Source organism: Schistocerca serialis, chromosome 9 (genome assembly GCF_023864345.2).
Source record: "Schistocerca serialis cubense isolate TAMUIC-IGC-003099 chromosome 9, iqSchSeri2.2, whole genome shotgun sequence".
Taxonomy (NCBI): Eukaryota; Metazoa; Arthropoda; class Insecta; order Orthoptera; family Acrididae; genus Schistocerca; species Schistocerca serialis.
Window position 1 is genome coordinate 202,074,494 of NC_064646.1, and position 24,889 is coordinate 202,099,382.

The following is a 24,889-nucleotide window of genomic DNA, read 5'->3' on the forward strand; positions in this document are numbered from 1 at the left end:
AAGACAACAACCATCTGCACGAACAGTTCGATGATGTTTGCAGCAGCATGGACTATCAGCTGGGAGACCATGGCTGCGGTTACCCTTGACGCTGCATCACAGACAGGAGCGCCTGCGATGGTGTACTCAACGACGAACCTGGGTGCACGAATGGCAAAACGTCATTTTTTCGGATGAATCCAGGTTCTGTTTACAGCATCATGATGGTCGCATCCGTGTTTGGCGACATCTCGGTGAACGCACATTGGAAGCGTGTTACATTTCAGATGTGTTACGACCCATGGCTCTACTTCATTCGATCCTTGCGAAACCCCACATTTCAGCAGGATAATGCACGACCGTATGTTGCAGGTCTCTCACGGGCCTTTCTGCATACAGAAAATGTTCGACTGCTGCCCTGGCCAGCACATTCTCCAGATCTCTCACCAATTGAAAATGTCTGGTCAACGATGGCCTAGCAACTGGCTCGTAACAATACGCCAGTCACTACTCTTGATGAAATGTGGTATCTTGTTGAAGCTGCATGGGCAGCTGTACCTGTACAAGCCATCCAAGCTGTGTTTGACTCAATGCCCAGGCGTATCAAGGCCGTTATTGAGGCCAGAGGTGGTTGTTCTGGGTACTGATTTCACAGAATCTATGCACCCAAATTGCGTGAAAGTGTAATCACATGTCAGTTCTAGTATAATATATTTGTCCAATGAATACACGTTTATCATCTGCATTTCTTCTTGGTGTAGCAATTTTAATGGCCAGTAGTGTAAAACTGGCGGTACTGTGCGTGGAATGTTCCTGGGAGCCACCCACGACATCAAGACGCTAGACAACCCCTCGTCAAAATGGAATCACAAACACCGACTCCGAGAGACAAACAACGATGTGCCGCTCACAACGACACACACGATACTGAGGACGAAGTAGGAAGCTCCCGCAGCCCAGCGGCCCAACGGCAGAGGAGGAAACAGGCGGAACCTACTAGCCCTGCTGCGATGCCGGAATGCCACTTGAGAACCACGAACTCTAATGTCTGGTACCCACACACAGAAACATCGGTTTTATAATAGATTCGGAAAACTTCTCTTGCGATTTTCTCGGAATTGCCGGAGTAGTGCACCTTAATATTTGCAGATTATGTTGCTTTAATGGCCTACTAAAGGTGTACAAAGTTTGAAACAAATCTGTGATCCCAACGCCGTCGCCTCCCTTTCTGAGGCTCTTTTTACTAACAAAAAATAACAAGACTAAAGTAATGTTCTACCAACGCGTTTTAAAAAAAGTACAAATTTTCAGTGAAGTTATACTGTTAGTTAATGGGTACTTGTATGTCGGAAAAAAATTACGTTTGTGCGAAGAGCAAAATAAAGAGAACAGTAAAACTTGACTTTAGTGGTTTTGATACAATAAATATAACTTTCGGAGATAAACACACAGTATCTCTGAAATGGACAGTTTACAGTCACTGTTGTTAGCGTTTCCAGTGCGGTAATCATTTAAAACTAAGGGATTTTCCGGAGGCAATGACTGCATGGATTTGACAATTAATGGAAAAACGGGGAACAAAAGAAATGGATAATGGAACAGACTCGAGTTGGACATATATTTACGACGGCAAGGAAAATATAATACAGGCGTGGTGGATATATAGGCAGGCAAATGGGTTGTAGACTAACCGGGGAAACTTTAGGCTCGATTTCGTGATTAGAAACTATGTGGGGGCAGCATGTGTGAGTGTAGTAGTAGCCTGCAACCGCTGGAAATGTCTAGATCAATGGTAGGAAATGAGATCAAATTGCATACGATGACTCTGATGATTATTTTGAATCCGATGTTGGTGATATCAGGTAGTACCTCTGTTGAAAATCATTTTCCGTTTTCAATGGTTTAGCCTTATCGCATAACCCAGTCTCTAGCCGTCGGCATTTTAGAGCAATGGCCTTTTCTCTGGCAGCTTCGTCTCGGGCATAACTCTGATCGGCATTCCAACTGAGCTGTACCTCCGGGGCACGCAGTACGCCTTCATGAAGGTGCCCATTCTGATTGCTCCCGTGTTCGTTGGCTTCACGTATCTGCCAGTCTTCCACGAGCTCCGCATCACGTCGACCTACGAGGTAAGTCTGAGGCTTCGTCCATAAATGTTTTTAACTGTTTCCTTTATCATGACAGGGAAATACCTCCCACTTTACACACACGCGCGCACATACACACACACACACACACACACACAACGCGCTCGCGCACGCGAGCCCGCGCGCAAAAGCAGCCCAACAGTGCTGCAACTCTTAACGTCAGCTAGACTTCCTCCAACCCATGCTTATTCACGCATTTACAAGTTTATCTGTGTTTCGTCACTCTTCTGACCATTTACTAACGGAGAAAGGGGAAAGTTTGCTATAACTTCAATTAGGAAATCCTGCTGGAAATGGGGCCTGCATCCCTTCACCACACTGCACATCTATGGAACATTGATTCAACTTCCCCTATGTTGATATCTCTTTATGTACCTTCTCCCCAGATTTTGTCAGACGCTCCAAATCACTAAACGTCATTTTCAATCTCTTGTTTTCAGTGTCCGCTTAACCTGCCCAACGGCATTGTTTCACCTAGTGATAAAAATAGTTACTTCCGGTTCCACATTGAACATCTCTGCAGATCCTATACGTCCCGAAAATTTGACTCAAAAACATCTGTCATTTTCCTCCTGGTATGTTTCAAAGTTGATACTAATACATCCGACCAACCCTGCAGCTACACACGTTTTTTATCATGATTCGTAGCAGCTTTCACAGCTTCTACCATCCAGACCGTGAAATCCACCGTGTCATTTATTCTTCCTGTCCGATCTAACCCATTCATCTCTATTCTTTCACAAATCAGGACTTCAGATCCCCATCCTCTTTTTCTTCTGTCTCCATATGTCTTGGTACGGTTGTACTAGTTACCACTATCTCAAATTCCTGCTATCACCCACGGTCCTGCGTTATACTTCTCCGTGTACCAGCCCCCCCCCCCCCCCACACCACATGCCTTAAAGCGCTACGTATTCCTTCTACTCGTAACCTGTTCACTTCCTGTCCTCTACAGCTCAGATCAGTGCAGTGAAATGCTTCGCTTTTATTGTAAGAAGTATCATCAATGCTTGTTCACAACTGTTTCTTAATATATGTACCAACTCGCTAGGGTCTCATCAGGCAGTGCGGCACTATGTTTTCGAATTTTTTCAAACTGTTGCATCCTTGAGCCCCCAGTTCGCGATGTACAGGGTTATTACAAATGATTGAAGCGATTTCACAGCTCTACAATAACTTTATTATTTGAAATATTTTCACAATACTTTGCACACACATACAAAAACTCAAAAAGTTTTTTTAGGCATTCACAAATGTTCGATATGTGCCCCTTTAGTGATTCGGCAGACATCAAGCCGATAATCAAGTTCCTCCCACACTCGGCGCAGCATGTCCCCATCAATGAGTTCGAAAGCATCGTTGATGCGAGCTCGCAGTTCTGGCACGTTTCTTGGTAGAGGAGGTTTAAACACTGAATCTTTCACATAACCCCACAGAAAGAAATCGCATGGGGCTAAGTCGGGAGAGCGTGGAGGCCATGACATGAATTGCTGATCATGATCTCCACCACGATCGATCCATCAATTTTCCAATCTCCTGTTTAAGAAATGGGGAACATCATGATGGAAGTGCGGTGGAGCACCATCCTGTTGAAAGATGAAGTCGGCGCTGTCGGTCTCCAGTTGTGGCATGAGCCAATTTTCCAGCATGTCCAGATACACGTGTCCTGTAACGTTTTTTTCACAGAAGAAAAAGGGGCCGTAAACTTTAAACCGTGAGATTGCACAAAACACGTTAACTTTTGGTGAATTGCGAATTTGCTGCACGAATGCGTGAGGATTCTCTACCGCCCAGATTGGCACATTGTGTCTGTTCACTTCACCATTAAGAAAAAATGTTGCTTCATCACTGAAAACAAGTTTCGCACTGAACGCATCCTCTTCCAGGAGCTGTTGCAACCGCGCCGAAAATTCAAAGCGTTTGACTTTGTCATCGGGTGTCAGGGCTTGTAGCAACTGTAAACGGTAAGGCTTCTGCTTTAGCCTTTTCCGTAAGATTTTCCAAACCGTCGGCTGTGGTACGTTTAGCTCCCTGCTTGCTTTATTCGTCGACTTCCGCGGGCTACGCGTGAAACTTGCCCGCACGCGTTCAACCGTTTCTTCGCTCACTGCAGGCCGCCCTGTTGATTTCCCCTTACAGAGGCATCCAGAAGCTTTAAACTGCGCATACCATCGCCGAATGGAGTTAGCAGTTGGTGGATCTTTGTTGAACTTCGTCCTGAAGTGTCGTTGCACTGTTATGACTGACTGATGTGAGGGCATTTCAAGCACGACATACGCTTTCTCGGCTCCTGTCGCCATTTTGTCTCACTGCGCTCTCGAGCGCTCTGGCGGCAGAAACCTGAAGTGCGGCTTCAGCCGAACAAAACTTTATGAGTTTTTCTACGTATCTGTAGTGTGTCGTGACCATATGTCAATGAATGGAGCTACAGCGAATTTATGAAATCGCTTCAATCATTTGTAATAGCCCTGTATATCTAGCGGTTACAGAGGTCAAGGATCACACATTATTAATAATTATAGTACAAACTAATATCTCCAGTTCCAGTTACACTTTCAGCAAGTACACCAAGTCCTTTCATCCATACATGAATTTTTCCATCATTACTAACTTTTCTACAGGACCGGGTATACAATGTTAACTCAACAAAAGGGATGGTATTTTAGGGTAATAAATATCGATTTAGAACAGAAATAATATTATGACATTAATCAGCATTACAAGTAGATGTAATTGGCAATATTTGTTCTTGAATTTGAGAAATTTCATTTTAAACGAAAACTTGGTATCCCGTGCGTGCGCTGTAGTAAGACTAGCAACAAGCGCGTACGGGTAGGACCCACCACCTAACCCCCTAAACCTCCCACCGTGCCAATATATAGTACTTCATAACTGTTGCTATATATTCATCATGGCACTCAGTAAGTGAATTTTTATCCATTTGTTGCATCCTTGAAGGCACGAAAATCTTGCAGGGACAAACGAAAAAAATTCCACTTTTATTTATTTACTACAAACTATTATCAGCTAAGAAATGACTCGTGGCCACTAAAATAAGGAACAAGTTGAACCTCCAAAACTGAAGATATTACCGACACAGTGGATCTCTCGTCATGATAGGAAATGCCAAATCAGTAACTTATCAGTTTCATTTACAACACTTAGCACATTTGCTTGCTGTTGTAGCGGCCGGGGCTGGATGACTTCTATGATGTTTGGTGGCTCTGGGCTGCTAGTGATCAGGAGAGGCCGCGTTCACCACGGTGGCAGATGGTCACCAAGCGGCTGTTGACATTCTGTCATTAAAAGATCAATGATGAATATTTTTCTTCATTATATAAGAAACTACTCTGAGTTTGAGAGGTTGGCATAGGAGAGGTATTCGTGAAGGGCCCTATTAAACCAGTCAGACGACTAATGACTCTAAATAAAAAAAATAGGGGATTACGTCAGTCATGGTGGTAATGTAGGGCAGCCAACGTCCCCAAACGCGCAGTGAGAACTAGGTCAGGGAATTGTGGTGCGGAAATAAGATGGCAGACATGAGCTGCGGTCGATTTACTTTAAGCTTTAGAATCACTTTTCGTTGTATTTTGATTACATTATTCTACACATATTACTTAGTTACTTCAATTAACCCTAAGAACAGCAAAATTACTTAATGGTAAGAGCAAAGGCATAAATAGAAGCACAGAATTAATCAGAAAAGGTACACAGAAGTGAACACTGAGACTCGGCAATGTAAGGTGCTTAAACAGACCACGCAGATGAAGCGAACCTCGAATTTAAAAATTTATTACATAAAACATTTACAAATTTAATTAAAAATGGAAACTCATCAAATTAAATCATTAAAACTCTGCATTCAACAAATGATTCTAGTTGCGGGAGAACCAGCTACAGGCTCACACTTAATGTGAACACTGACCGCTTCAGATTAGCTTTACACAACAGTCTACAGCAACATGGACAGCTGAGTTAATATACAACACCCTTTAAAGAAAAGTCCATCGGAGCTCAGTGTGACTGTCAAGAAACAAATGGGTAAATAATTAATATCACCTAAACATGATAAAACACGTAGATCGTAAAACGTGAAGAGCTTAACGCGAGCTGAAAATAAAATTATGTACAAAACGAATGAAGCTATTAACGCAGCTAGTGAGTACAACAATTAAAATTAATGGCTCATATCCAACATTTTAAACAGAGTCACTAAATACTAGCCGGTCTGTTCCCAAACAGTTTACGAGTAGGCACAGTTGCGGATTAAATGACCCAGAATATGCTTTATATTAGCAACCGGCTGATAAAGCCGCACACGGTTTGACACTGCTACTTAACGACTTGAAAAGTAAGAATAATCTTTTTGAAAGCCATTTACGCTCTCCAAGCACCACAACAACGTCCTATTACTGTACATTACACAGAAGTGCGTTCCTAACAGCTAATAACAGTTACACAGAAGTGACAAAACTCATGGCGTAACTGTATACACACATGAAAAATGCGGTAGTAGCTTATCGTGTACACAAGACATAGACAGTGCATTCTCGGAGCTGTCATTTGTACTCAGGCGACTCATGTGAAAAGGTTTCCGCCATGATTATGTCCACACGACAGGGATCAACGGACTTTGAACGCGGAGTAGTGGTTGTAGGTAGACGCAAGGGGAATTCCATTTCGGTAATCATAATTGGTTTCAGTATTCCGAGATCCACAGTGACAAGAGTGTACCGAGAGTATAAAATTTCAAGTATTCTCATCACGGACAACGCATTGGCTGACGGACTGCAGTTAACGACCGAGAGCAGCGGCATTTGCGTAGAGTTATCACATGAGTCCCGATTTCATTTTGTAACAGTTGATAGTATGGTTCGAGTGTGGCGCAGACCATACGAAGCAATGGGCCCAGGTTGTCAACAAGGCACTGTGCAAGCTTAATGGTGTGATCTCGTTCGCACAGAATGGACTGAGTCCTCTGGTCCAAATGAACAGATCATCGACTGGAAATGGTTATGTTCGGCTACTTGGAATTAATTATCCCTAACAACGATGGAATACTTGTGGATGATAATGCGCCTTGTCACTAAACAACGGTTGTTCGCGAATGAGTTGAACACTCTGGTCAATTCGGGCGAGTCAACTGGCACCCAGATCCGACACGGATCCGATCCAACATTACTGAACATTAATGGGACGTATTATAGAGGCTAGTTCGTACACAAAGTCCTGCACTGGCAACAGTTTCGCAGTTATGAATGGCTTTAGAGGCAGCATGGCTCAGTATTTCTGCAGCAGGCTTCTAACCATCTGCTGAGCGCAAGCCAGGTCGAGTTGCTCCACTATGTCTGGCTGAAGGAGGTCTGACACGATGTTAAAAGGTATTGTGTGACTTTTGTCACCTCAGCGTAAAGCGTAATACTGACGACATTAAGGGAGAGTACCACTTTCAAAGCCGGCCGGGGTGGCCGAGCGGTTATAGGCGCTACAGTCTGGAACCGCGCGACCGCTAAGGTCGCAGGTTCGAATTCTGCCTCGGGCATGGAGGTGTGTGATGTCCTTAGGTTAGTTAGGTTTAAGTAGTTCTAAGTTCTAGGGGACTGATGACCTCAGAAGTTGAGTCCCATAGTGCTCAGAGCCATTTGAACCATTTTTGAACCACTTTTAACCAGTTATCTCAAGGCGAGGGCAATAAAACTTTTCCATCTAAACTGGTTGATGCTCAGCATTCCCAAAATATATCGGTCTAGAGCATCGGTAAATAGGTTCCATGACCCAGTTATCCATCCAGTGTGAGCGCTCGACAACTGTGAAGACAGAAATTAGCTGACGCCTCCTTTTATCCAAATTCAATCCGCCAAACTCCTTTTACTTTGGACCCTGAACGCCACCGCGCATCGCGGCTGGTCCCAAAATGGTTCAAATGGCTCTGAGCACTGTGGGACTCAACATCTGCGGTCATCAGTCCCCTAGACGTAGAACTACTTAAACCTAACTAAGCTAAGAACATCACACACATCCACGCCCGGGGCAGGGTTCGAACCTGCGACCGTAGCAGCAGCGCGGTTCCGGACTGAAGCCCCTAGAACAGCTCGATCACAACGGCCGGCGACTGGTCCCATCTACAGTTCATTGTAGCAACGGATACACAGCTCACCGTGCCCGCACCTGAACGTATCTGGTACGACTTCACTCCGGCCGCGTACCAAATATCGATGGCAGGAGTCGTCCGACTCCAGCAGGCAGCGATACCATGGATCCACGAGGTGGAAGCAAATCTTTGGGATTGACTGTGGACCGGCTCACTCTTCTCACAGATATCGCAAAAGCAGCGGGCGACGACCCGGCGAAGTTCTGTGCTCAGCACTCCAGAGGCGGCGCTGGCTCGGCCCATGTAGCTGGGCTGACTGCGGTAGGCACTGAAGGAGGGGGGCGAGGAGGAGGAGGAGGAGGAGGAGGAAACTGGTGTTTCACGTTCCGTCCACAACGAGGTCATTACGTACGGAGCACAAGCTCGGATTCACGAATGATGGAGTAGGAAATCGGCCGTCCCCTTTTTCAAGGGAACCGTGCCGGAATTTCCCTGAACCAAAATTGGAAGTCACGGAATAAGCAATACAGGATAGCTGGACACGGGGTTTGAACAGCACGGTTGGGTTGGGTTGTTTTAGGGGAAGAGATTAGGGAAGGAAGTCGGCCGTGCCCTTGCCCTTTGAAAGGAACCATTCCAGCATTTGCCTGGACCGATTTAGGGAAATCACGGAAAACCTAAATCAGGTTGCCGGACGCGGGATTGAACCGTCGTCCTCCCGAATGCGAGTCCAGTGTGCTACCACTGCGCCACCTCGCTCGGTCATGCAGCATATTTGCCACTGCGATTGTTAGACACCATGGATACTAGTATACACGATGGGCATGCGCTATAGCATGCTGCGCCTCTGACGTCAACCCTACAATCGCTCAGTAGCTTGCGGTTACCGTAACGCAGGGCCGGCGCAAGGCATGTGCGAAACGTGCGGCCGCACGGGGCGGCACTTTCCAAGGGGCGGCAAATTTGCCGCCCCCACCCCTTTTTTTTTTTTTTTTTTTTAGCACAAACTCAACATTCATGCTCAAGAGGGAATTCGAAACCAAACCTCGGAGGCAGCGGCTTCGGGAACTGTGGCATGGCGCCTCGACTACCTGCCAGCCACCCCTGTTGAACAAAGGGGGGTGGGGAGGTGGACTAATTCCTTCCTCGCCACTGTGGCAGCACCCTCGTGCTTACGCCGGAGGAACAGAGAGGGGGAAGCAGTCTGGCGTACAACCGTACACGCCAGTATTCTTATGAGTGGAGCGCTGCTAGCCTCTTACGCGCTGTGCGTTTACTCACAACTAATTTTGCAAAAGACGAAATCTAATTTGGAACTTCGAGTGCAATGTTCGATACTACGGTTACATGTTAAGCCTGAAGCAATTTTGTTAAGCCCTTCAATGGCAGTTTCCGAGTGTTTTATTCTTCCCACATTATGGGAAAAAATGGTTGAACATTACTACAGCCAAACATGTCCAACACCTACAATGACTAGAAGTATTCCGAATGGGTAAGTACGCTGCGATTAATTACAAGGGATAAAGACATTGCTAATAAGCCTGGTATAAGTTGGGTTTCGACGTATTTCTGAAAATTTTTGTTTTCCATTTCAGAGTGATAGTCGGACGCTGTGGATTTTGAGCCATGAAACACCTGTCTCCGCCTGCTTGAGCAACAATTAAACTCTGACCGTCACTTTTGTTTGACAGTACTACACGCACACTAGATGGAAGCACATATTAAAAGCTTTGAGACTGGCCACTCAGGGACCGAAAGCTAGGTAGATCTGAAAAGTAAAAACCAGAATTGCAATTTACTGCTGACATTTCCTACAGAATTGTTTAAATAAAATTCCACAAACGTTTTGTAAAAAAAAAGGGGGGCGGCAATTTAGCAGCTCGCACGGTGCGGCACTTGGGCTTGCGCCGTCCCTGCCATAACGTATTGTGTCGTAATTGCGTTTACGAGCGAAAACAAGATTATTATTTTATTTGTGACTGGCGATTAAGTACAGAGTTGCGCCATAATTATCAGTGTACTGGGGAATTTTCTTAGAGTAAGTTTTAAGTGGAATATAATGGTTACTGCACGATCGCATGCTGTAATAATCACAGCATACAAATCAATTAAGGATTAAGTCGCATACGTTTCGAAGCAACAATGAGGTGAAACGAAAATGCTCGTGCCTGCCCAATACATTTTACTAATTTGGATTATGAAAGGCATCTTAAAAGTGAACTGTTCAACATCCCTCCAAAATTCAAATTGGAAACTGATGCTGTTTTAGTTGTAAATCTGTCATACTCTGGTGCTGATTGAGGGCGTAATAATAAGCCTAATAATGAGGAAAATATTAGGACACAAAACGAAGCTGCCGTAAAGAAGCTATTTAACAGGTAACAATATTAAGAAATAATCAACGTATTAGACAAAACGTTAACCGTGAAAATAAGCGAAAGTGGAGGCGACAATGCATACTTGCACCAACAACTAGAAATTACGGGGACTGAGATAAAACATCTTAGGCAAAAGAATGCGGAATTACAAAATCGTCTATCTCGAAGAAAGGTTCAACGAGTTAAAGAGTTTAAAATGACATTGTAGGGGGTTTCTCGGTACTACAGATCTATGTAGTCTAAGACTGTGAGTCTTCCACCAAAATGAAGAGCTGTGCCCTTTGAGGTCTGAAAGAATTTGCCATCCTTTGAAGTTATACTTTATCATTTCACCGATCATGGATAAAACAGCGTAACTAGTAGAAAGCTTAATAATAATAACAATAATAATAACACATTAAAAGACGAAAAATCTCGATTACATTCATACCTGCATATGACTGACAGGTGTGTGTCGTGTGTCTACAAGCTTCAGTGCAGTGTGGCGTGGCGAAAGTGTTCACAGTGACGTCACAACTCAGAACCCACTAGAGTGTGACCCTTACCCTCTAGAATCCGTTGTAGGCACCAAGTCTGCAGCACTTACATTTGCAAGGGGACCGCGCCTTTCGTCATCACCGATTTCAACAGAGTTTATTGTGCATCCAGGTCTTGTCGAGAAACGAAAGTCACAGAAGTGGGAGCTGCAGATGGCCAAGCATTTAGAAATAAAAATGTCCAGCTGTGAGCAGGATTCGCGCACAGACGGTTCCGCAAAAATACAGTTACGTATAACGACAGTTCATCCATTCTGGGAATCGAAAATATCGACGCTTTTTTCCTGTCATCAACGATGATACTGACAACATTCCAGTCCCAGGGATTTCAGGACTTCTGAGAATGTTTCAATTTCAACACTGACGTCGAATAACAAATCACAAAAGAAATATTTTTTTCGTGTGATATAGTTACAAATTAACGATTTGTGGATTTTCACTTTGCTTGTACGGTAAAAGCTTACTTCCTGCCAAATTCCATGATTCTAGACCGGCAGGAAGTACGCTAGAGGTTTTGATGAGTGAGTTTTCGAGTATGTCTGACATAAATGGCCGTATCTTCTGTCTGCATTGACTGAGAAGCTCACGTTCATTACATCGCGAAGGGACTATAGATCTTAGTACTCGTATTTCAACTTGATACGTGTACCCGTTCCTGAGAAAAAAGGGTCTTAACAGACAGACGGACAGATAGACAGACTGATAATAAATGAAAAAATCAATTTCGTATGATTTAATTACGAATTAACAATTTTCGGACTTTAATCTTTGGTTGTACTGCGAAACTTGGCCTCTTGCTAAATTTCGTGATTCTAGTCAACGCGTAAAAGCCCTATAAGTTTTAATGAGGAGTTATCGAGTATCAAAATAAGTGACATAAATGGCCGTCTCCTTTGAGTGCATTGGCTTAGAAGTTTCCATTCATTACACCGGCAAGGGACTGTAGACCTTAGTATACAACATAAATTTCAACTTCATATGTCTGCCAGTTCCTGAGACGAGGAAAATATCTTGAACAATTGGACAGACAGACAGATAGACGGACGACGAAGTGACCCTACAAGGGCTCCGCTTTTACCGATTGAGGTCCGGTACCCTAAAAATAGCATTTTATTTTTGGCGAGTGGCAGGCTAGGCATGAGACATTTATGCTAGTGCATGCCGGCCGGAGTGGCCGAGCGGTTCTAGGCGCTTCAGTCTGGGACCGCGGGACCACTACGGTCGCAGGTTCGAATCCTGCCTCGGGCATGGATGTGTGTCTTGTCCTTAGGTTAGTTAGGTTTAAGTAGTTCGAAGTTCTAGGGGACTGATGACCTTAGCTGTTAAGTCCCATAGTGCTCAGAGCCATTTTTGCTAGTGCATATTCCAGGGTGGCGGATGGGAAAGATTACAGAACGGTAATCCGAGAGTCGTTGTTTCGGGTCCGTACGTGAAACTGTTTTTTCCTTGTTTTCAGTTTTTTCTTCACCAGCAAATAAACTGACATATTGTTCAATATATATTGTATTTGATATGATTAAATCCAATGTGCAGGATAACACATTTAATATGCTAACTGGCTCGCTGGCCAACGGCCTTGACCCAGTGGTAACGCTGGTTCTCGTCCTATCACCGAAGTTAAGCGCTGTCTGGCTTGGATAGTATTTAGATGGATGACCGGGGCGTTGTTGACCAGAGGTATGAACTGAACCCTTGTAAGGCCAATTGAAGAGCTTCTTCATTGTAAACAAGGGGCTCCGCTTACGAAAACTGACAACGACCGGGAGAGCGGTGTGCTGACCACATGCCCTCAAGATCTGCATCCAGTGATGCTTATCAGTCGATCGAAACTGCTGGGCCTCCTGAATCCTGTTCGGACGGAGAAAGAAAGAGAGAAAGAACACCACATACTGAGAATTATCTTGGTTTATTTGTAGAAATAGGAAAGAGAAAAAGGTTCTGCAAAGGGGCTGGATCTCCAGACCCTCTGTACTCCTTCCATTGCTCCGTGGACATTCTGCTGACATAAAAGGTTAGTGCCTCCCCAGAACGGAACCAGAAATGCTATTTTTCAGAGGCTTGGCCATCTAGTGCTACCACTTCTGCAGTAACAGCTTACTGAAAAGGCCGTATGGCCAATGTCTGTTATACACCGTCAATTTTGAATAAATCGGTGATCAGGAGCAGACGCGGTCCCATTGACAGTGTACAAAGGCGAGCGGCTAGTGGAGGTAGAGGCCGTCAGCAGGAGCTTATTGGCACATTCGAATCGTACATCAGCGTTGACGACCCCCCCTCGTAGCTTTCTCCTGGTGATGGCTGCACACAACTTGTCTACGATTAGTGATATCTAAGCAAACCTAGTCTATTATTTTATCTGAAGTGTTCGACGTTTTGCCCTCTAACATGATTGACACACAAGTCGTGACCACTGAGCAACATCTTTTCCCCAACTTTCGGGTCACATCAGCAACATCACGGCCTAGGCGGAATTGTAATGGGCGGCGATTTTTGCTGTGACAGCTTACTGAATACACCTTCTTGCGCAAAAACACCTACTGAGGTTTCTTGCATCACCATTCATATGATATATTTTTTCTGAGACAGTCACAGGAGCCTGCTGCTTTGCTAGACGAAACCGCGGCGCAACACTACCGTGAGGTATCACCGCATGTGAAAATTTGAGATTGGCTAAATTACAGAGAAAATAGCAGCAACATTCTGTTAAACATAAAATGGACTCTGATCGATAATACAACATACACACTGATCCAGAATTATTATTATTATTTTCTTGCCATTATGAAGGCACAGGTTGGTGTAAATTATGTAGTAAAATAATGATATTGAAATCTGGTTGGTAGGTACTCAGAGAGCTTACAGGATAAGGTTATGATTGTGGATAGGATCGGAAACAGTTACTGTGAGTTGCATGATCAAACATACAACTTTATTTTTCTAAGAACCACTTATTTACCCATTGCTTTAAAATATTACAATTAGACAATATGGCTGAAGGCCTAGTTGAAGAAAAGTTGAGATAATTTCTGGGGTGAAGGCCCAAAACCACACCAAAAACAAGAACTGCTGAAGGCCTGGCGTAGAAATGAAAAGTACGTAAAAATAGAAAGTAAATTTAAAAAAAACATGTAACTGAAAACAATTAGCGGCTGAAGGCCTACACTACACACTGAAGGACAACTACGTAAGTTGAGGTGAGACAGGCAGCCAAAAGTTGAAGTTAAATAATCGGATGGCAACCCAAACTAGGGATGGCCCAAGGACCGACCAACAAATTAACCAGTTCCCTTCCGTCCAACCAACGGCACAATAATGGAAAATAAATATCGGCCGAGGACGATGACACGAACAGGACTACGTCTTCAGAAATTGGCGTTTAAAAACAGCCAAGGGAACAATAACCACTCTAAGCAAAATATGAACCAAACAACTTAAAAGGCTGTCGAATTACATGCTGTGCCGGACAGCATCAACACGACGAGGAAAGGTACACTGCCGGAAAACTACGCCATCGACCATGGCAGGTAACTGGGGCGTTAACGGCGATAGGACAGAAAATACCGCTGGTCCTCTTCACTGGCAAGTAACAGTCAATTTAATAATGAATGCCACCAGCTGTCCCGGCCTACGTAGACTTCCCCGCTCCGTCCCAACTGACTGACTCAATCCAGCTCGCAGACAGCATTAAAATAACTGCATAGATAAAACCTCAAAAGCTACACACGACTGCGTAAAAACACTTCCATAAACAACTCGAACAATACTAAAATGGTTACTGTGGAACTACAATGACGAATCGTAAATCGACACACACAGAGAGCCCAGAAGCAGTCGGCGACCAAATACACGTCGTCCGATGAGAAGACCGACCAAACGACCAACCAAGGTCGTCCCCACTCAAGTCATGTGTGCCGGCAACGGTCGCGCAAGTCATGGCTGTCCGGATCTCCCTGTTGCTCTGTCCCGACTGAACTTCCGACACACGACGACCCGGAAATACTAACGGTCGCTCCAAAAATAGTACAACAATGCTCTTATCGATAAGCGCAGCTGCTGCCACTCACAGGCAGGCAAGGCAGCAACTTAGTGGTGCCATTAAATCGAATAAGAAACGGGACGGTAGTACCGCAAAGACGAGATGTCAGGCAGTAAACGGCATGAACACGAGCCGCACAAGGCTCAGATCTAATGTCAATGAAAGTTTGCGAAGCTATTAAACTAGAATATAAAGACTTGATAATATCAGAACAGTACAGAACGAATGCCACAATATCGGAGTCTACAGATTGTGTGTGAAACACCTGCATACATTGCAAGAGACTGAAGACAAGAATAGCCATCTATTGTGTTTCTAATAATATAGGAAAGTCAAAGTAATGGTTAACGACTACCAGTTAAAGTAAATTTACACAGAATAAACGAGAAGAGTGGAAACTAGAAGAAAATTTGGACCTTCCAAAATGAGGAAGAATAAAACATACACTAAACTATGTTACTGTAACAAAGCACAGCTTCTGTTTCCTCCTTATATACGAAACTGGTATACATAGAATTGACAAAGCAATCCATTATAATAACATCCAATTAATTTATTCTTATCATATTATAAATCTATCATTGTATATTTTTATATGTCCTGCATTTTACCGCTACCAGGCATCCTGAATGTAATAATACCGAAGAAATTAGAACACTTCTTACAAGTATTGCGAATCTTAAGAGTGAGGCTTCGTGCTGTTCCCCTGCATATGTATGGTAAAAATATAAATACGTTTCTACATGGTGCAGAGATTCATTTTTGTATCACTGGATGTAGAACCACATTAACTTATTTATTTTTCTCTGCACAAGCTCTCTCTTGATTTTCAATGTTTTCGTTTTTTTTTAACTTGTACTATTTTACTTTTTTCTTACGTATGACCTGCTCCAGCGATAATCGATAGCTATTGACTCTCTTATATACATATATACATCTTAACGGTTTTCTCGTAGATATGTGTTATAATATCTACTTACTTTCAGCAACTTTTCTAGACCACAACAATATTTTCCTTTTATTTTACAGTACTTGGAAATGCGATTTGGAAAAAGCGCCAGGCTGCTGGGTTCATTCCTTTTCATTGTGAGCATTGTAAGTACAAAAATTTATAATCAATTTATATTATTTATTTACTCATATATTTCTGAACCATGATTTAAATTTTCTGAGTCATCAAGATCGGTTTGGGTATACCATAAGAAGACTATTTTTTTTTTTTCTTTTAGCTCCGATCAGTCGCGAAACGGAAACTGTTGTGACTGACAATTCGCAGTTTTTCACAAACACAACTTTTATTGATCAAATTCAGAATGTTTATGACTGAACAACAAACTAAAGGTAAAATAAAGATGTCAGTTGAAGTCTCCTAATTGAGGCAACAAAAGTTCATTTCTAATTTTCCACAAAAGTTCGTGGTAACACACATACGCACACTAGTAAAAGTCAAATTCAGAGACGAAGACGTAATCTTCAGTGAAGGCGACATCAGGCTGGGAAAGCAGAATGGGGATGTCCACGTCGTCCAGACGAGGTGGTGCCATAGAAGGGCCAGGAAGTGGATTCAGGGGAAGGTCCCAGAGCTGTCCCAGGTCCAGAGCATCCGGCATCTGCTAGCTATCTCCAGGAAGATCATCCACCAACTGGGGAGAGGGCATCAACATAGGCCCGAAGGAAGAGACTGGTGATGGGAGAGAGAGAGAGGAGCTGGAGTTTGGGCTTGCGGCTGCTCGAGGAAACGAGGACACAGTTGGTTGTCCTGATGCTAAACCACCCAGTTGTCCAGGCGTACGTTGAACAGTTGTCGACCATGGGGCCGGATAACGAACCCCAGAAGCCAGCTGGGCCGGTGTCCAAAACTGTGAGCCCACACCTTAGACACAGATGAATATAGGGAAGCCCCTGGCAGGGCGCAAGGTCCAACCTGCAGCAGGAGGAGATGGAGTAAGGTCTGAGGCTGGCGGCCATGAAGCAGTTTGGCTGGACTCTTGTCACCCTGTAGGTACTGAGAATTAACATAAGAGCTTCTTCCAGAGAATGGTCCTCCTTGTACTTCTTCATCTGAGGTTTAAAAGCGTGAACAAGGCACACCGCATATTTATTGGAGTAGGGATGGAAAGGAGGGGTAAAGATGTGGTGGATACTATTATCGTGGCAGAATTTGGTGAACTCTTGACTGCGAAATTGAAGGCCATTGTGTGATACCAAGGTGATGGGAAGGCCATCAATGGAAAATTTTGTGGCGGCGTTCGTAGCGACAAGCAATTCGCTGTAGAAAATGCTTACGAAGTCACCGCCACACTTTTAATAGCGGGCCGACCGGTCCGCTGGAACAGTGAACAGAAAGATGAAAACCCAAACACTCTGATTAAATAAGAGTCGGTACTTATCTTTATTAACGAAGATACAGAAACACAGTAGTGAACTCCGTGTCTACAGAAATCTGTCTAGTTCGAGTCGGAGCGGCTAGGTCAGCGTCGGCTGACGACAAACAACAACTCTGCTGCGATGAACACACAACTGACTAGCAAGTACACAATTCGGTGGCGAGTATACAACTGAGCGGCGAATACAGAACTGTCCTAGCGCTCGCGACTCCAGCGCTTAAGAAACCAGAAGCCAGCGGTGGCGCGCGCAGACTTGCGGCGATTTCCTGTCTCGCTGGCGCTGCTTATGCGGACGGCGTCCGGACTTTGATGCTGCCAACCTTTTTGGCAGCGGGCTCGGGTGGCATTACTGGCTAGGATATAACAGAAAATATTTTTGACAGGGCCATGATGGTATTCACTGTGGTGATAGAGGAGCATCGGATAATGAAAGGGAAGTGGCAGTGGGCAACCATGATGAGTAACCTGTAAACACCAAGGAAGGGCCTCGCAAAATCCACATGGATGTGTTCCCATGGGAGGGAAGTGGCTGGCCATGATTGGAAAGAATGGCCCGGTGTGGGAAGGGCCTGGGTACACTTCTGACAGCCCCAGACCATGTGCTCCACATCCACTGTCATGCCAACCCAGAAGACATGGGGACGTGCGAGGGTTTTCATCCAGGCAATTCCCCAGTGACCTTGATGTAAGATGAGGAGGATCTGGGATCGCAGGGAAGGTGGTACAATGACTCATGGATTGGCGTCATTTTCTGCACAGAGGAGCACCCCGTTGACAGCCGCCAGTTGGTGGCGGATGGAGAAGAAAAATCGGATGTCAGCCTGGGCGCGAGGTGGAGAAAGTGTCACACAGCTGAGGAGAACATAGCGGCGCTCCAGTTGGAGGAGCAGATCTGCGGTCGTCGCGGCAGCCACCCTCCCAGCTGTGACTGGGAATGCAGACAACGCAACCTATATGCCATCATCAACCTGAAAAATTTGGAGCTCCAAAGAATCGAATGCGGAATCCTGGCCAGAGGGGAACCAAGACAAGGCATCGGTGTAGGCATGCTGGGAGATGGGCTGGAAATGGATGGTGTACCTAAAACGTGAAAGGAATGGGGCCCATCTCTGCAGGCAATGGGAAATCTACGTGGGTAACTGGGCTGACAGGGAGAATAAGACCAAAAGGGGCTTATGGTCAGTGATTAAGCGAAAAGACATACTGTAAAGGTATGGGAGGAATTTGGTACAGGCATAGACGATGGGTAGGGCCTCCTTCTCGATTTGGGAATATTTGCATTGGGCCTCTGTACTGGATTTAGATATGTATACCACCAGGCGTTCTGATCCATCTGGTAGGTGGTACAAAAGAGAAGCCCAACACCACAGTCTGAGGCGTCCATAGCCAACAAGACAGGAAGAGAGGGGTTATAAGGCACGAGACACGCTGCAGAGTACAACCTCCACTTTAAGGTTTAGAAAGCCAATTCACAAGCCGGGGACCAATGAAAAGGCACGTTCTTTCAGCATAGGTGATGGAGGGGCGCCGCAATGTGGGCAGCAGAGGGAATGAATCTTCGATAGTAAGCAGTTTTACTCAGGAAAGTCTGCAATTGGTGTACATCGCACGGACAAGGAAGGGCCATTATGTGATATGCCATCGCGGGAAATGGTGTGACCCAGGTTGGAGATAGCAGGTTGGAAAAAAGAGCATTTAGCAAGGTTGCATTTTAGGCATATAGTCCGCAGGCCCAGGAACAATTGTTGCAGGTGGCTGAGATGTTCATCCATGGTACAGCCAGTGATCACGATGTCATCGAGGAAGTTTATACAAACTGGCACATCGTGCAAGAACTGTTCCAAGTAACGCTGAAAGATGGCCAGTGCAGTAGCGGTGCCATACATGAGGCAATTCAACTGGAACAACGCAAACTGTTCGTAGGTGACGGCCAAGTGAATAGAGGACGCATCTAAAGGTATTTGGAGGTATGCCTCGGCAAGATCGAGCTTCAAAAAGAATTGTCCCCTGCAACCTTGGAGAACAGGTCCTCATGACATGGGAGGGGATAGTCCTCAACCGGTAGCTGAGGGTTAAGCGTAGCCATGAAGTCGCAACAAACTCGAAGACACCCATCTGGTCTCTTGAGGACGACCAAGGGTGTCGCCCACGAACTGTAATGGATCAGAGTGGTGACTCCCTCCGTTGAGATGATCCATTTCTTGTTGAAGTGGCTGCTGGTGTGGGGAACCTGCTGGGCCCAGAAGTACTTTGGGCCAGCAGACGGTTCCAGCTGGAACGAAAATCTTGAGTCCTGGAATTCCGTGCACAAGGTATCGACTGCCGAGAACGGAACATGGGAAGACACCAAATGAACATTGTCGTCAATGGCGAAGTCAAAGGCCCAGTAGGTATCCGCCCCCAACAGATACGCCGTGGCCGCATTGTTGACCACAAGGAAGGTAACTTCCTGGCGAACCGATTTATACACGACGGTAGCTGTGAACTGACCCAAGAGGGCGCTCGCTTGCTTGTCCGCGTAGGAGACTCGTGTGTTGAAGTGACATTTGCGGCTGTGACCTTACAGTTCCGCTGCCCACTGGCGATAGGATTGCCCAACCTTCCTGCGACACTGGTTAAATTCGACACGGGCAGCCGACACGTGGAACTGTCGTCGGTAGTAAGCCGCGACAACCTCACAAATCTGGTAGAAAGTAAAAGAAACCGGAGGTTTGAGTTTCGTTAACAGAACATACTCTTTGCACTGGTTCCAGGACAAAAAGTAGGAAAGACGAGCAGCCTCTTCGACAACCTGGTGGATCTGAAAATGCTGCTGGGGCCGCTTCTCGTATGTTTCCCAGTCTTCAACATCCTTGCTGAAAGCGGGAAACGGCGGGGGCGGCAGAACCGGGCGGTTTTGCGAGAGTTCCGTAAATAAATGCTCCTGTTTATCCTGAGATTTTTTGCAAAACTGCTGAAAACCTTTTAGTGGGTCGTGCACGCTTTGGACGAGCTGCTGAAGTACAAGTTCCGCCATGAGGAAGACACACGCAGACGCCAACTCGTCGCCACTTGTGTTGCGAGTGACAATTCGCAAATTTTAAGAACAACACAACTTTTATTGATGTAAGTTCAAATGGTTGATGACTGAACGACAAATGAAACATAAAATACCGATGCCAGTAAAAGTATCCTAATTGAAGCAAACAAAAGTTCATTTCTAATTTTCCTCAAAGGTTCGTGGTAACACACATACGCAATAGTAAGAGTCCAATTCAGAGACGACGACGTAATCTTTAGCGGTCGAAGAACACGAGATCGGCAGCTGGAGTGAACTGAACTTCGGAGCTGGTTCTAGGCTCTAAGTAGCTGTCTCCAGCCAGTTAGGTTTTGGCGCAGTGATACATCCTGCAGGCCGTGACTCGAGCTCCCCCTGCAGGTAGTAGTGCTAGGAATGTCTGTTTCCACTATCTTGTATGTAAATAGCCGGTGTTCACCATGGTGCTTTTGGTATGCCTTGGACATAGACAACGTCGTCCTCTGTGGTGTAATATGGGTTTCCAGCCCTCAGGAGCTACCTTGGACCCGGCGTAACAGAAACCACAGTGAAAATCAAAAATATTTTATTTGCAGCATTTAATAACACCTACATAGCCACCCTCAGACTTATTACATCTACATCTACATTTATACTCCGCAAGCCACCCAACGGTGTGTGGCGGAGGACACTTTACGTGCCAATGTCATTACCTCCATTTCCTGTTCCAGTCGCGTATGGTTCGCGGGAAGAACGACTGTCTGAAAGCCTCCGTGCGCGCTCTAATCTCTCTAATTTTACATTCGTGATCTCCTCGGGAGGTGTAAGTAGGGGGAAGCAATATATTCGATACCTCATCCAGAAACGCACCCTCTCGAAACCTAGCGAGCAAGCTACACCGCGATGCAGAGCGCCTCTCTTGCAGAGTCTGCCACTTGAGTTTGTTAAACATCTCCGTAACGCTATCACGGTTACAAAATAACCCTGTGACGAAACGCGCCGCTCTTCTTTGGATCTTCTCTATCTCCTCCGTCAACCCGATCTGGTACGGATCCCACACTGATGAGCAATACTCAAGTACAGGTCGAACGAGTGTTTTGTAAGCCCCCTCCTTTGTTGATGGACTACATTTTCTAAGGACTCTCCCAATGAATCTCAACCTGGTACCCGCCCGCATCTCGTGGTCGTGCGGTAGCGTTCTAGCTTCCCACGCCCGGGTTCCCGGGTTCGATTCCCGGCGGGGTCAGGGATTTTCTCTGCCTCGTGATGGCTGGGTGTTGTGTGATGTCCTTAGGTTAGTTAGGTTTAAGTAGTTATAAGTTCTAGGGGACTGATGACCATAGATGTTAAGTCCCACGGTGCTCAGAGCCCTCACTCAACCTGGTACCCGCCTTACCAACAATTAATTTTATATGATCATTCCACTTCAAATCGTTCCGCACGCATACTCCCAGATATTTTACAGAAGTAACTGCTACCAGTGTTTGTTCCGCTATCATATAATCATACAATAAAGGATCCTTCTTTCTATGTATTCGAAATACATTACATTTGTCTATGTTAAGGGTCAGTTGCCACTCCCTGCACCAAGTGCCTATCCGCTGAAGATCTTCCTGCATTTCGCTACAATTTTCTAATGCTGCAATTTCTCTGTATACTACAGCATCATCCGCGAAAAGCCGCATGGAACTTCCGACACTATCTACTAGGTCATTTATATATATTGTGAAAAGCAATGGTCCCATAACACACCCCTGCGGCACGCCAGAGGTTACTTTAACGTCTGTAGACGTCTCTCCATTGATAACAACATGCTGTGTTCTGTTTGCTAAAAACTCTTCAATCCAGCCACACAGCTGGTCTGATATTCCGTAGGCTCTTACTTTGTTTATCAGGCGACAGTTCGGAACTGTATCGAACGCCTTCCGGAAGTCAAGAAAAGTAGCATCTACCTGGGAGCCTGTATCTAATATTTTCTGGGTCTCATGAACAAATAAAGCGTGTTGGGTCTCACACGATCGCTGTTTCCGGAATCCATGTTGATTCCTACATAGTAGATTCTGGGTTTCCAAAAACGACATGATACTCGAGCAAAAACCATGTTCTAAAATTTTACAACAGATCGACGTCAGAGATATAGGTCTATAGTTTTGCGCATCTGCTCGCCGACCCTTCTTGAAGACTGGGACTACCTGTGCTCTTTTCCAATCATTTGGAACCTTCCGTTCCTCTAGAGACTTGCGGTACACGGGTGTTAGAAGGGGGGGCAAGTTCTTTCGCGTACTATGTGTAGAATCGAATTGGTATCCCGTCAGGTCCAGTGGACTTTCCTCTATTGAGTGATTCCAGTCGCTTTCCTATTCCTTGGACACTTATTTCGATGTCAGCCATTTTTTCGTTTGTGCGAGGATTTAGAGAAGGAACTGCAGTGCGGTCTTCCCCTGTGAAACAGCTTTGGAAAAAGGTGTTTAGTATTTCAGCTTTACGCGTGTCATCCTCTGTTTCAATGCCTTCATCATCCCGGAGTGTCTGGATATGCTGTTTCGAGCCACTTACTGATTTAACGTAAGACCAGAACTTCCTTGGATTTTCTGTCAAGTCGGTACATAGAATTTTACTTTCGAATTCACTGAACGCTTCACGCATAGCCCTCCTTATGTTTGTCCTTCTGTTTGTCTGAGAGGTTTTGGCTGCGTTTAAACTTGGAGTGAAGCTCTCTTTGCTTTGGCAGTAGTTTCATAACTTTGTTGTTGAACCACGGTGGGTTTTTCCCGTCCCTCACAGTTTTACTCGGCACGTACCTGTCTAAAACGCATTTTACAATGTCAGTGTCGGAACAGAAATTTTCGTTTTGATCTGTTAGGTAGTCTGAACTCTGCCTTCTATTACTCTTGCTAAACAGGTAAACCTTCCTCCCTCTTCTTATATTCCTATTAACTTCCATATTCAGGGATGCTGCAACGGTCTTATGATCACTGATTCCCTGTTCTGCACATACAGAGTCGAAAAGTTCGGGTCTGTTTGTTATCAGTAGGTCCAAGATGTTATCTCCACGAGTCGGTTCTCTGTTTAATTGGACGAGGTAATTTTCGAATAGTGCACTCAGTATAATGTCACTCGATGCTCTGTCCCTACCACCCGTCCTAAACATCTGAGTGTCCCAGTCTATATCTGGTAAATTGAAATCTCCACCTAAGACTATAACATGCTGAGAAAATTTATGTGAAATGTATTCCAAATTTTCTCTCAGTTGTTCTGCCACTAATGCTGCTGAGTCGGGAGGTCGGTAAAAGGAGCCAATTATTAACCTAGCTCGGTTGTTGAATGTAACCTCCAACCATAATAATTCACAGGAACTATCTACTTCTACTTCACAACAGGATAAACTACTACTGACAGCGACGGACACTCCACCACCGGTTGCACGGAATCTATCCTTTCTACACACCGTCTGTACGTTTGTAAAAATTTCGGCAGAATTTATCTCTGGCTTCAGCCAGCTTTCTGTATCTATAACGATTTCAGCTTCGGTGCATTCTATCAGCGCTTGAAGTTCCGGTACTTTACCAACGCAGCTTCGACAGTTTACAATTACAATACCGACTGCTGCTTGGTCCCCGCATGTCCTGACTTTGCCCCGCACCCGTTGAGGCTGTTGCCCTTTCTGTACTTGCCCAAGGCCATCTAACCTAAAAAACCGCCCAGCCCACGCCACACAACCCCTGCTACCCGTGTAGCCGCTTGTTGCGTGTAGTGGACTCCTGACCTATCCAGCGGAACCCGAAACCCCACCACCCGATGGCGCAAGTCGAGGAATCTGCAGCCCACACGGTCGCAGAACCGCCTCAGCCTCTGATTCAGACCCTCCACTCGGCACTGTACCAAAGGTCCGCAGTCAGTCCTGTCGACGATGCTGCAGATGGTGAGCTCTGCTTTCATCCCGCTAGCGAGACTGGCAGTCTTCACCAAATCAGATAGCCGCCGGAAGCCAGAGAGGATTTCCTCCGATCCATAGCGACACACATCATTGGTGCCGACATGAGTGACCACCTGCAGATGGGTGCACCCTGCACCCTTCATGGCATCCGGAAGGACCCTTTCCACATCTGGAATGACTCCCCCCGGTATACACACGGAGTGCACATTGGTTTTCTTCCCCTCTCTTGCTGCCACATCCCTAAGGGGCCCCATTACGCGCCTGACGTTGGAGCTCCCAACTACCAGTAAGCCCACCCTCTGCGACCGCTCGGATCTTGCAGACTGAGGGGCAACCTCTGGAACAGGACAAGCAGCCATGTCAGGCCGAAGAGCAGTAT

At 45.4% G+C, this 24,889-nt stretch overlaps 1 protein-coding gene across 1 annotated transcript in view; it reads left to right on the top strand.

Moving 5' to 3' along the window:
* LOC126419467 (sodium-coupled monocarboxylate transporter 1-like) overlaps positions 1 to 24,889 on the top strand; it is a 166,531-nt gene that overhangs the window by 11,297 nt on the left and 130,345 nt on the right. Inside the window, exons 2-3 of the mRNA XM_050086654.1 lie at positions 1,949 to 2,108; positions 16,200 to 16,265. Of these exons, the coding sequence (XP_049942611.1) occupies positions 1,949 to 2,108; positions 16,200 to 16,265 (226 nt within the window). The remainder of the gene's footprint in view (positions 1 to 1,948; positions 2,109 to 16,199; positions 16,266 to 24,889) is intronic.